Below are 13,811 nucleotides of genomic sequence, written 5' to 3' on the forward strand. Positions count from 1 at the left end.
TTCCTCGGTTAATTCAGAAGATGTGTAAAGCAATATTATCGCATACGGACGTGATATCTGCTGTTGTCGGAAGCAGGGGAAGCCGCCTCGTCGATTGAGCTGTTCGTAAGAGTGGCTTTTTTGCAGTTGCGCTCTCCTTTTGTAAGATAAAGGAAAATAAACGATTTGATTTGAAAATACGTGGAAGTTCCCGGGGTGAACGAGTTTCTACATGCGCGAAATCGGCCACGTTAGGATAGCACTACTTTCGCAATAAAAGAAGCAGCCGAGGATCAAAGCGAACATCTCTAACCGAAGCATTAGGACAGTCTTTCCTTGAAAGCGTAGCGTATGACTGGTACGGAAAAATGTGTTTTGTAGAGATCAAAACACGAATAAAGTGAGCTGTGCCGTGACAGGAAAATGAAACAAGAGTAATAATCTTAGTAGAAACAAGTACACAAGTAATTTCTTGTATATTCCTTATGAGGACTCGCTCTTCCGCTCCGCTGTATGCAGTTCTCAAGACATTGCGTACATCTTCTGCCACTTTCATCAGAGAGTAAAACTTCCCGGGTAGGAAACGGTGCGAAATAATTGAACCTAGGTTCACCTTTTGCCTATTCAACAAACAAGCATCCGCCCTCTATCCCTTTTGAGGCGCTTGAAGCCAGAGATGCTGAACCATTGACAGGATAACAATGATTTTGATGGCAGAACCTTGGACGCACCGCGCGGGGGGCAACCATCAAATGCGCTGTGCAGCGAAGTAAAAAAGTACACAGTAACAGGAGGCCACGCATGTTTATGTGTATATATATATATTCGAAATACTGGCGCACGCACGCGCACACACACACACACACACATACACACAGTCATGCCCTCTTCCCTTTTGCTGCCAGGATTATGAAAGCACGCTCAAGATCCACGACAAACGCGCACAGTTCGAGAGGGCAGCATGTACAGCCTAAAAACAAGCGCGCAACATGTGACAAAAAAAGTAAATGGATACTTAAGAAGACTTTGCGAAGTAATTACTAAAAACGGCATGAGTAAAAATAAACAAGGGGAGATTCACGTATGCGCTTTCAAAGAAGGTTACACGAGGCAAAACGAGCCTTGGAAGAGAGGCTAAAAACACGTCCTTCCCTCTTAAACAGCACAACAAACACTGAAACTATATTTAAAGTATGCGCGAGCAGGCGCGACGAGTATTTCACAGTTAGCGCCTAACGCTGTCAACGCGCCTCAGCTGAACGTAAATAGCGGCCAGCGTTGAGGCCCGCCAGATATGCGCTTCCTCCGTTGCCGTTTTCTCGAACAGAGTTAGGCTTTAACGTAACTGCAAGGTGCACGACTGAATGGGACCTCGCGGTCAGCCCGTCAGTGGTCTCTTTCTATTAAACTGATGCACTAGCACATTGCAGCAAACTGTCAGGTCAGTTTTGTAGTCTGGCTATGGCGCCCATATAATGACGGTACATGCTCAAGGAGAGGCCGAACTTTTTAATACTGCTGAAGCAGAATTTGCGGCCAAGCCAAAATCGAGGAAGCAGCTGCAGGATGTGCGGAAAAAATTGTCCTAGACTAGGTCCTCATATTAGGATATAGGGAAGCCATGTATTCGACAGGCCTCGTATTGCTTCAATTTCGCAAGTACACAATTTTTTCTTACTATGGAGATTAATACCATAGTGTCAAGTGTTTCAGAATGAACCAGAAAAAGAACTAGAACGAGATGGTCTCAACAACAGACTCCAGTACACTGCGTTTGCAGATACGTTAAGCCCAAGGTAACTAGTTATACACATATAGTACAAGCGAGGATTTCGATTCTGGGTGACCAGGAAAGAACTGCTTAAAGGAAATATTTTTCAGTGTCCGTGTTACGAGTATTCCGCTTCCTCTTTACCAAAATTATGCAGAATCATCTAAATCTTTTCAGTTCACCTCCTACTCTCCTGAGAACATCCTCCGAACACTAGTGGGCGAGACCTGGAAATCACTTGGAATTTAATTGAAACTGGCAGCTGACAAAGATCTCTGCCATAACAAGTGCACTATATATCCTAACCCTCGAAAGTTGCGCCAACGCACATCGGTGACTATTTGCATGCTTGCCTGCAAGCACTGCTACAGCGACCTACAGCACCGCAGCTTGAGAGTACACTGTAGGCCCTGCCATTCCGTGCATTCGTTGCAAACAAAGAAGAGTCCGAACTACGGCAGCAAGTACACTTCGACATTTGAACATGTAGTCTTACGGACGGGCTTAAATTGGAGCATACTAGCTTACACGCTAGGACTTGGAGGGTATACCGCTGGATTCAGCCTTTCTCTGTTACGCAAAAAACAGAGGCCCAATCCGAACCAACAGAATGGCAGGCTAAAGACATACTGAGCGTCCTGAAATAACATGAAACGACGGTTCGCGCTATTCAACGTGACACTAGCCACGCGCAAAAGAGCGGTTTTGGCAAAGACGTAATGGCAGCCCTTGTGCTCATCACGGCTACCGACCAGAAGGAAAGATGGGAATGAAGCGTCGTTGAGAAAACGAAGAGTAGCGCCATGTACGGAAAAACCCCGATATTCGCGCAAAATCAGTGCTTTGCAGTGCGCATGCGTGTGTCCCGGCACAAACACCTCTTCCACATAACAAGCATTCAGAGTCATGGCCTAGTTCTGCTGTGCACAGCGCCACCGAAGTTCATCTCACATCCGGCAGGCCGCCAACGCATCACAGCCGTGAGTCCATCGAAGACGTTCAGGACAGGTTCGAGGATGGCGCAACGACAAGGTGAAGCTGAGGAGATGGTACGTCCGCGCAGACTGAACGCCGTGCCAAGCGGCTTGGCATGCCTCGACGTCCGATCACCGAGCGTATATCTGATTTTTTGGCTAGAGCTAGTGCTAAGACTAGAGCCACCCAAAAATGCGAGTTGGGGTCAACATGAGGTCGTCCGACAAATACTTAAAGTACAAGGGCATGAGGATCGTTGTTGGATCTGCTAATTCTAGCAGCGGTAGATTTGGTCCGTCGTCTCAGAGACACGACTGCGATCGCTCGGTGAAGCGGCGGCGCGGGTCTCGCGCTCAGAAGCGGTCCCTGTCGGCCGCCGAAAGTCTCGCCAACTCCCGCGGATCCTGCGCGTCCTTGCGCACGTACGCGGGATTCTCGAAGGTGGGGAACTTGCGGCCGAACACCATGCGCACCGGGTAACGCCGCCTGTAGGCCACCAGCACGACCAGCAGGAGCAGGGCGATCGCCAGCGGAGCGGTCACGGCGACAATGACGGCCACCATGGTGACCGTGAGGCCGTCCTCCAGGCCGCCGGAGCCGTCTCCGGAACCGCTGCTGCCAACTCCTCGCGCCAGGTCGTCGCTGTAGTCGCCGCCCGCGGCGGTCGTCGCGAGCTCGTCGTCGTGGTCGTTGCCGTGGGGCAGCAGCTCATCTCGCACCACCACGGCGCCGCCGCCGCCGTGCTCGGAGAACGGCCGCGGGTCCATGTGCGCGGACGGCTTGCGGGGAGGCCCTGGGACGTTCGCTTTGGCTGCGGCTGCCCAGTCGATGTCCTGTTCGTGCGGCTTCCAGCGCCCCTGCGAAAACAACAAACACGTGCATAGTTGAGTGTCTCAGCATCGGATACAACGCGCTCTTTTTTTTTTTTTGCCTGTATAAATCATAGAACAGCCAAATCTAGACGCTGTAGACCTCAGTAGACGTGTCATTCACAACCGAGGAACCTGTGTCAGTGTATGGATGCGGCACATACAAGAGGGCGGCTCATCTGGCCCATCCGCCCTCAACTACGCGATGTATCATAGCGCACAAACTACTCGGCTTAATTTCCTTCTACTATACCGAAATTGTCATTGCAGAGAGCAACTCTCGTAATTGCGAATGCTGAAGCTCCTAAAAGAATATCTAGGATCTCAATGACATTGCAGTCATCGAGAGATTTCCAGCCGTAGAAACCTTCTGGAAAACCAAATGTGTACCCCTCGGCCTCTCGCGCTTTAGTACCATCCTAGCATTTTGTACGTACAGTGATCCATTTCTACGCGAGCCTGCGTATCTATGTCCCTACGTATCCTTGGCCTTGAATATATCAAGCCCATCCACCTATCCTATTCCTACCTCTTCAGTACTTGATTTTCCCGCAGGACTGAGAGTAGCGCAAAAAAAAAGCCGTCTTTAAAGCGCGTGCTCCTAAAGGAACTCTAACCTACACGTCATGCACCAAAGACTCTTTTTTGGTGCTAGCGGCCAGGAAAAAAAAATTCCAGCATCTCCACTCCGTGGGTGATGGTGAGGGTGCGGAGTACGGAGACTCTAAATGGCATTAAGTTACGCCCCCAGTGACATCCCATTTTCGCCCCGACAGTCATTCGATTTCAGCCGTGAGCTATGACCGCTGTTGTGACTACAGCTGAAGCCCTCCTCACAAGTGCATCAATTCCTACCACCAATGCACTACAGGCAGAAGAAGTGGCCATAGCCCTAGCGATTGCACAAACTCTTGCAGAGATCAATATTACGGACTGCCAATAAGCACGCAGAACTTTCTCCAGCGGCTTCGTCTCACCCCCTGTCTCACAAATTCTTCTGCAGCATCCTCCAAAACACCGCGTAAGGATTATTTGGGCTCCCGCCCATGCCGACGTGCCCGGCAACGAAGCTGCCCATCAGCATGCCCGAGATTTGACACACCGGGCTAGTCAGGAGTTCGGCGAGCAGTGGCATGTCTGTCCCCTTTTGTCATACACAGAAATCACGCAGCACTACCGCCTGCAGCGAACAATGTACCCTCCTCCACACAAAAACCTCACAAAAGAGCAAGAACGCCACCTTCGAGGTATCCAAGCCAACACCTCCCCCCCCCCCCCCCCCCCGAATTAGAGCCCACATTCTAGCCCCCACCCTGTTCTCCTCGCAATCCCGCTTCTGTGAGGCTCCGGGCACGCTGTGTGATAATGTGTGGGGCTGCGAGAAGAACCCCAACCTTCCCCCCCTGCCCTTCCCCTCCCCTGAGCACTGGGAGAGAGCACTGTCCAGCTCGGAACCTGACGACCAGCTTTGGCTGGTGAAGAGAGCCCAAAAAGCCGGACGGTCTCAAGGGGTCCTGGAATAAGGACTCTTCCCCAAGGCGAACTGCTTCATCGGGCCGTTTATTCCTCCTCCTCCTCCTCCTTGCACCTTGATTATTCCCTACATGAAAAAAATGGCAGGTACATTTGAGGCAAAATCGGCGTTTAAAACCGGCAGCCCCCGCGTTCATTTAGTTAGGAAAGCTCGTTGGGTTGGTTTTTTTACGATAGTAAGCGAAAACAGAGGCCGCGAAAAAAAGAAATGACGCGTTAGAAATGACACAGAAAGGCTCCAGCTGCGCAAGAAAAAAATGGCGCGTTCCAAATGCCGCAGAAAGGGTCCAGCCTCGCAAGAAAAAAAAATATACGCGCTCGAAATGACGCACAACAGGTCCACCATACAAAATCAAAGCAAGCGCAAAAAGAACAGAACTCCCGCTGGCGCAGTTTCAGGCAGGGGGCGCACGAGCACTGCGAAGGCGGGAAATTTGAATGCATTGAGTGACAGCAGTGAGCGGATAACGACCCTGCAGCCCAATATGGCGACTCACTGTTTTGCACTTCCGACAGCCTTCACATTGAGTGGAACGGCTTTAATTTTTTTAGAAGTGTGCTTCCACGAAAAAAAAAAAAAGGCCCACCACGTGGATTAAAATTATTTCGCGCACGCGAATACTTTGCTGCACTTCTTGCTGCATTCAGGCCTAGAGTAAGCAAAACACCAAAAAGTAGATTTCGCTCTAGGCATCCCTTCCTTTGTCCGACCTATCGCATATACAAACGTGGCACCACGGCTGAGGCAGCGCGCACCGTGGTTCTTGGTAAAACAGTTTTTGAGGACGCGTACAACGAATTCGCGTTTTTTAACAGATCCAAATAATGACAATAGGAAATGTAGTGGAGAAAAGTGTTCCCGTGTGGCACGCACTTCCTCCTTTTGCCAGAAACTGTCCCCACAACCTTGCAGGCGCTATGTACTTCGCCTTGAAGAAAAAGACGGCGCTGGAAACGTAGACTGCACATCCATAAAGGCGTGCTGCTCCCGCACTATCCCATTTCTTCAGCTGACATGAGTTCGAGGTTGTTCTTCTGCTGCGTCTGTTTCAGCGCTGCTTTGTTTTGGGAGATGCGCTTTCGCTGACTAGTCTAAATAGCTACTCTGCTGCTACTGCATGGTTCTATTGAGGGGGTGCTGCTGTCAACAAATCGAAGAGCGTCTTCCCGAAATAGTTCTACCTCGTGGTCGGTGAAAAAAACAACGCTCGTGCGCCTGGGCCCAATCGACTTCGCTCCGCTATGACCCACGCCTAGCGAGAGTGAGAGCGATTAAAGAAGTCCGTAAACCACGCTCCGGGGCGGTGTCTTCAGTTCCACGGGTCGCAGCCGCTTCTGACGTCCGATGCACCAGGCCGTCCACGTCGTCAGGGCGCTTCCAAAAGCCCAGGTGATCGCTGAGCAATTGGGCTAGTGGGGACAGGAAAACCCGCCCACCGTGTGGCAGAGAGTCGAAATGGCCTTGACGATTACTCTTCAGCGGAAGCAGGGAAGAAAGATAAGCTTGGTGTGGATGCCAGCCCACTCGTCGCTCATCGACAACGTCATGGCACGCGCTATACGGGTATGTGGCTTAGCCCACCAGGCACGGCGGGACGACTGGCTGGGGAAGACGCTTCCTCTCGACCCGTAAGTTGGAAAGGCGCTATTGCCCATCCCTTCCTAAATAAGAAGCAGGAAAGCGCTCATCCGCTGCTCCCACGGAGGCAGACCAGCGCCTCATCGGTGTCTCGTATGCAGTGTCAATACATGTGCACCTTAGTGGAATTCCTTCAATGCCCAGATAATTTGTGCACCGGTGAATGGGGTCTGGAAATGGAATCATCATCATCAGCCACAGCTATAATCAGGCCCAATGCAGGACGAAGGCCTCTTCCACTGACCTCACTGCCCCTGCATGTCCTGACAAGTAGTCGCATGGCCTCCTGAGAGTTAACGCTGAAATTCTCCCAATGCTCATCGGGACAAGAGAGCGGGGATGGGCGACATTCTTGTGCGGCGCATGGAAACATTCCCGGTTTTGTTGTGACGAACTTCAGTCTACACAGACAACTTCGCTGTACGACTGGGGAAGGCACTCCGGTTGGAGCACAAGCATAATAATTGAATAAATGTCTGCTTTTCCTCAACGTCGTAATTCGACGAGAGCGTATTCATGGCAGATCAGAATTCAAACATGGCAAAAAGCGGGATGAAAAGACGGGACACAACAAAGAACAATTAAACAGGACTGGCGCTATATAGCCCCGTCATGTGTGTATGCTCTGGTATCCACGTGTGTGCGCGCGTGCGTGTGCGCGTGTGTGCGTGTGTGCGTGTGCGTGTGTGTGTGTGTGTGTGCGTGTGCACGTGTGAGTGTATGTGTGCTCTTGCATCCACGTCTTTTCACGCTTTTCACAATGTTAATATTCTATTACTAAAGAGCCCAAATTTGTGTATTGCCCAACATCAAAAATGACAGCCGAGGAAAGACAGAGGAAGAAATAATAAAAACGTCATCTACAGTACATTTCCACCCATAACCAATAAATTACCCTTTTTCTGCTACAGTTCGGAGGCGCAAAGGTAGCGCACACCGAAGTGTGATACGTGCGAAATACAAACACAGAATGGCGAATATTTTGATAGCAGCGAGCCAGGAATTGTCATGTGGGCAACCCAAATAGAAATGAAAGAGCAGTGAAGCAGCTATTCAAGAGCCATAACCGTAAATTGAGACGCGTGACTGGACGGGATATTTTAAGACGCTTAAAAGAACGAGGATAAAGCATTTGACAACGAAGGATGTTATTCGTTCTAGACGGCACAAATACTGAACGTTGGGTAGAAACTTCGGCGACTATTCGCTGCTGATTTGAAGCAAGGAGGCAGCTATAAATTGTGCCATTTATTCTTTCCGTTATACAGTTAATTTGCGATGCTGATATCATTTATTCTCGTAGTGCCACTTTTGCGTCATGAAGGTTGCCGTGAGCTACTGTAGTCATATTTTTCAATCAATTGAAAAATGCTCTAAATGATGGGGTATTTTGTGAGAAGAGCAGTTTAGTTTTCCCGATTTTGTTTTCCGAAGGTTTGATCGCAAGTCCTGCTCTCGAATTTCAGTGTTTACCGGCATAGCGCAGAATCCATTAGAATTATGTTGGCCGGATGTGTTGTTTTATTTCACCCGCCGTTTGTGGAATGTCTCACGATGGTGACTCGAGGTTTTATGAGCGAGGCGGAAATTGGCAAACGCGGCTACCTTTTTGGCATCGATTTTCAGCCTCACTTTTTTTAAGCCGTTGTCAGCTCCCTCGGTACTGTGCAAGGTTGCGTTAAGCATGTCTTCCATAACAAAGAGCATGAGCTGGAAGTATAGATCGTTAAACAGCGCTTCAAGACCAGTGCCATGGAAAAAAAAAGACGCGGAGGTGCCGACTCGCAACTGATTTTTATTAGGCATCACCACAAGTATATATCACCAGAGCAAACACATGCCCATGGCGTCACCTCGATATTGCGGTGCGATAAACACAAGATTACGATACTCACACGCATACAAAAAAACACCAACAACCTTACGTTATCGCTTTTGATAGGAAAACACATTCCTTGTCATTTAGCGCCACATACGTATAGCTGACGCACTTGTCTTCGTTTTTTTTTTTTTTTTTTTTTTTCAGGTGAAACCAACTGCAGAAACTGATAGGCAGTGGCCGACCAAACCACTAGAAGTCGTCGTACGGCTCAAACATGTCAACATTGTTTATCGAAAACATATCTTAAGCACAACTGAGCGACAACAAAGTACATAAATGCAAATGACAGTGTTCTTTTATATAAAAATACTCGTAAGGTTGGTTTTTATCAAAGCAATACAAAAGACGCTAGAAACGGCACCACAAGGAGGAGGGGTAAAAGCAGAACAGAAATCATGCACCCCTCCGTCTAACGACGGCCATGGTCGAACGCGAAGCTTACTCGTAAAGTATTCTTTTGTTGTCGTCTGAGTTAGGACTTTAACTCGTAGGTGGTTTGGACTTTGACTCGTGAGCTGTGAGTTTGACTCTCACACAGTTTGACCTTTTAATCGCAACGGCTTTGAATTTGACCCTTCCCTATCTGATTTTGCACAAAGAAGGCTTCGCTTTCAATTATCGTCACCGTTAGATGGAAAGGTGCATGGTTTTTCTGTCTAATTTTGCACGTCCATGCACCCCTCTCGAAACTGCTTCGACCATGTCCAGATGGCGTTATAGGATAAACGTCAGCTTTATTGCACGAGGTACCCGGGTTCTATTCTGGCCCCAGAAGCGTTTTTAAAAGCGAAGCAGTTTAGCAACAAGTTATTTTTATGTGTCCGCAGTTAAAAATACCAAGAAATTGAAAAGCGCGTGCACGTGATCGCTGGCCTCGCGGCAATCGCCCGGAAGTTATCATGCACTTCTCAGAGATTCAAAAGCGGCTCTTCAAGCCCTAAATCAATTGCGGCTTACAGTCATCACAATCTCTTGGCAATACACATCTGTGATGCGATGGCAACTGAAACGGCAAAAACTCAGAGAATAACATTTCAGTGGATTCCCGGGCACATTGGAATAAGTGGAAATTCCCCAGCTGACCAACTAGCAGCAACCGCTCATTCAAATTCCACGCGTAGCGCCGTGCCTTTTACCACCGGTGATGTGAAAAATTATTTGAAAAAACTAAGGACACACATTACTTTGGAAACCAGGTTGACCGATACATATCGTTTATCGCTGTTATACCCGTACCTTGCATACCCGCGTGCGTCTCATCTCGGTCGTTCGGTCGACACGTTATTACATCGCCTTCGTCTTGACGTGGCCTACACCAAGAAATTCCTTTACCGTATTCGATTTGCTGATAAAATCAAGATGTGCATCATGTCCTGCTTGAGTGCCATCTATATGCGACCGAGCGGAAAAAATTAAGTGACAAGCTTAGCCTGCTATCTCGGACTATCTGTAGGGGAATCTTTGGCGAAACTGTTTGGTCCGTGGGACAATGTACCCAACCAAACAAAAGCCTTCCTTGCCTTAAAGGAGTTTTTTCAAGTGACGAAGATCAGCGAACACTATTAAATGCGTGCACATTCCTCTGAATGGGTGTGGAAACACACAAGGGTGTTATGTATATTGGCAAAAGTATCTGTGTTATCTGTGTCGCATTGTGGATATTTTGTTTTGTTTGTATATAGATGTATATAGGTTATTTTTTTACTATATTCCGCTGTTGTAAGGAATCATGTATATATATATGTGTGTGTGCTTGTGTACTATACAGAGCAAGTAGTTACTAAGTGCGCATGCGATCTTTCAGCCGCTGCTGCCTCACTGTGCTTAATGTAATATTGTGGTTCCTTAGGGCAAGTATTGTACCTTTTGTATACTCCAAAGCCTGGAGTAGCCAGCTCTTGTTTGGGTTGGGTCTAAACTCTCCAATAAATAATTATTTCTCTCTCTCTCCCAAGAAAATTCCACACGTTCGTCAAGCCAAGCGTATCCACTTAGAAAGATAGTCTAAGATCGGCCAACAAAAAAACTCCATAGTATTTGCCGTAATCGTGGCAACCTTCGCTCCGAACGAAAAAGACTCCTGTGTTCCCAGTAATCACAGCATTTGCCCGGAACGAGAAAGACACGTCCTAGTATACGCCCTTGCAAGGTGACGTCCAATGATCATCACTTGCAAAAAAATGAAAGAAGGTCATACTTATAGCAACCGTGATGGAGTGATGGTCGTTGCGGCAACGAAGAAGAAGCAAATCGGCTGCAATCGTGGACTTAAACCTTCGCGATGGTCAGGAAGGTTGCGGACAGCTTCCCTACCTTCAAGTTGACGCGTTAGTGTGAGCTTTCTTCATTTTTCTTCCTTCATTCACGATCATCATCATCGTCATAGAAAGCAGGCTTTCCTGCAGTTCGTTTCGTGGTGTGCACGGACGCAATAAGGCAGACAAATAAAACTTCGCTTTAAAAAGATAGAACAGCCGCTCTCTGCTGTAGGGCTACGAACAACTACGCTTATGTGGTTTCACCCCCATACGTCGGGTGAGCACGACCCCATAGAAGTTTATATTGAGACTAAAAAAAAAACAATGTAAAGCAGCGCCTGCAGGACGCTTCCATCTTTCTGATGAGACGTGCTGCTGACATGGCCCGAACCGCTGCTGCTAGTGGCTTGGCCGCCGATGGACGGTTAAGGTAGTTGCCCCGTTTATCTCCTGTATTTCTTATCCTTGCATACTTATCCGCTTGGTACGAGCACGCTTAGACGCAACAAAGCTAAGCTTGTCGAAATTAACTCTTGCTTCTGAAATACATAGACATGCTTTGACTATCGATCACTCCTGAAGTAAGCGGTCCTACGCGATTGACAACATCTGCTTCACTTCCCCTCGGTAATTTTCGGAGGGATCTCCTCTCATTCTGCTCTCTCTCTCTCTCTCTCTCTCTCTCTCTCTCTCTCTCTCTCTCTCTCTCTCTCTCATTTTTTGCTGTATGTCTGCGCTCCCAAGGAGCACGAAACGTCAGCTTGGTGCACTTGGCACTGAGAGCACTAAGCTGGCGGTTTAGTAGTTTTACGTGCTTATGCTAACATACTGAAAGCCCCCAAACGAGAACAGCAACGGACGGAACATATTTCACTCGCAAAATAATCGGGTTGGACGGTGAGTGGATAAAAAGCGTGAAGGTTAGTGCCTCCTTATAGGCAAATGTAGGCAAATAAAGACAACAGTTGGCGTCAACTTACACGGCGCATTTCTTTCCGACAGGCGGGTATTGCTAGAAATAATGCAAGGAAACATTCAATTATACGTTGAAAGTCAAATCCACCCCCATTATAGGGGAAGCCACATGTTTCTATCGAATTCCTGGAAAAAAGAAGGCTATCACCTTGCTGGTTTAAGCAAAGATTCCTTAACCCACATTCTCAACCTGACTTGGCCCCTTCATCGCTGTCTCTTCCGTCTGCTCTCCCATTGTAAGTATAGCTGCCACGTCCCTTTCAATGATGCGCACTCGCATATATAGGGAACACGTCCGCTCTTCACTACCGCGGTCATCAAAAGTACGTCCCATCGTGCATCGTGCGCCGGCTAACGAATGCTCCCAATGCCCTGGCGAACGTCCTGTGTCGACGTGCGAATGGCCGTCGTATAGATAGGCTCGCTCCCCTTCTGGACAGGCCCCATTCACTCGTATCGGTCAACAACACAACGCTGCCTTGTATTGCGGCCCGGACATGACGCCGGGCGACCAACAAAGGACGCTGGTTGTTGCGTCTCCTCCCGCCGAGTCGCGGCGCCATTTGCAGCTGCGCCCTTCCTCTGCGCGTGTGTCCCATTCAGCGCACGCAGGGACCGTGAATGGATGGCGTCGAAAGTGGGGCAGCGCTTTGGGGCAGTGTAGCTGGCGATGCGGGTGGCCGCACGACTGCCGCGCTCTTTTTTCGCCCCAGCACAGCGCACAGAAACGGCGGATTTCACCCCGGAAAGATGGGGCAACCGAAATACCGGAAGCGTGCCATTGGAAGACGGTGCACATCACTTGGAATTCGATGCAGTACAAGAGCGTGTAGCAGCTGGCGATGCGACTAACCGGCTTAGCCAACTTCTAACACCGTATCAAGTTCGGCCGCAGCCTTAACATTACGCCGGAACTCTGTGGACGTACTTCCTTTATGAGTATTTTGGGAAAATCTTCGAAGTGTTGAACAGTGTATAGAAATCTGGACCGAAGTAGCTTGCCAATGTGACTGACGCAACCGAAACTCTTCCTCTGGCGAGAAGAATAGTTTCGGTCGCTGAAATATAACCGAAACAAACACACGCGTGTGTTTGCTTCAGTCATACGTTACCATACATTGCCTGTTGGACGAGAACGGGCTTCACGCTCACGAGAGAAAGAGATGAATTTCCATCACAGCATGTGAGATCTCTGTGCGCCCCGGTCAGAATGCAATCACCTTCAATCTTGCGTTTTTTTTACGTTTCCATTTTATTATTCTCCAGTATTGTGTCATGCATTACACGGATTTTCACCCTGCTACAACCGCTCGACTGTGCTTAACAGCACGGGAAATAAAATAAATTAAAGAAATAAATAAATAAATACTACGCAATTAACATAGGTTAGTAGTGAAAATTTCCGCTAGCTGCTGTAAGGCGCCAGTGAAAAGCATCGGGGATTAACACAACTGCTGCTCGTTTTGTCTATATCCGCCTCCTCTGCGCGCTTCCCCTCAAAACATACCTCCGCACTCCGTGTGTCTCCTACACTAAAAAACGCGCAGAGCCAACTTTGGGGCGGAACTAGCGGCTCATAATTACGCCACTTATGCACTAATCAATAGAAAAGGGAGTACGGCTTGAATTTACAAAAGCCAGGATTGCCAACGCATACGAAATAAACAGTTGCTATGCCCACGTACGATAGACTAACGCATCCTTCTCTTAATTCGCAGTTCATAGCAGCAACAGACGCACACAATCGTTTAAATTTATTTCTTACTCAAACTCAACAGGCATTTTCAACTATACCTAAAATCGTTGTGCACTGCGCTGTGTTCCTGGTTATATTAATCCGCTAGACGCAACACGTGACGAGACGTGGCTTAGACATCAATGCAGTTGTCTACTCTCCCGCGGAAACATCAACCGGATGTCTGCAATTATC

At 48.4% G+C, this 13,811-nt stretch overlaps 1 protein-coding gene across 1 annotated transcript in view; it reads right to left on the reverse strand.

Annotated features, from left to right (window-relative positions):
* Positions 1-781: 781 nt before the first annotated feature.
* Positions 782-13,811, reverse strand: part of LOC144152804 (uncharacterized) — a 139,214-nt gene continuing 126,184 nt past the window's right edge. Inside the window, exon 6 of the mRNA XM_077684269.1 lies at positions 782-3,582. Within this exon, the coding sequence (XP_077540395.1) occupies positions 3,079-3,582 (504 nt within the window). The 3' untranslated portion in view covers positions 782-3,078. The remainder of the gene's footprint in view (positions 3,583-13,811) is intronic.

This window comes from Haemaphysalis longicornis, unplaced genomic scaffold (assembly GCF_048455015.1).
Source record: "Haemaphysalis longicornis isolate Haplotype H1 unplaced genomic scaffold, Haemaphysalis longicornis Haplotype H1 scaffold_9, whole genome shotgun sequence".
NCBI lineage: Eukaryota > Metazoa > Arthropoda > Arachnida > Ixodida > Ixodidae > Haemaphysalis > Haemaphysalis longicornis.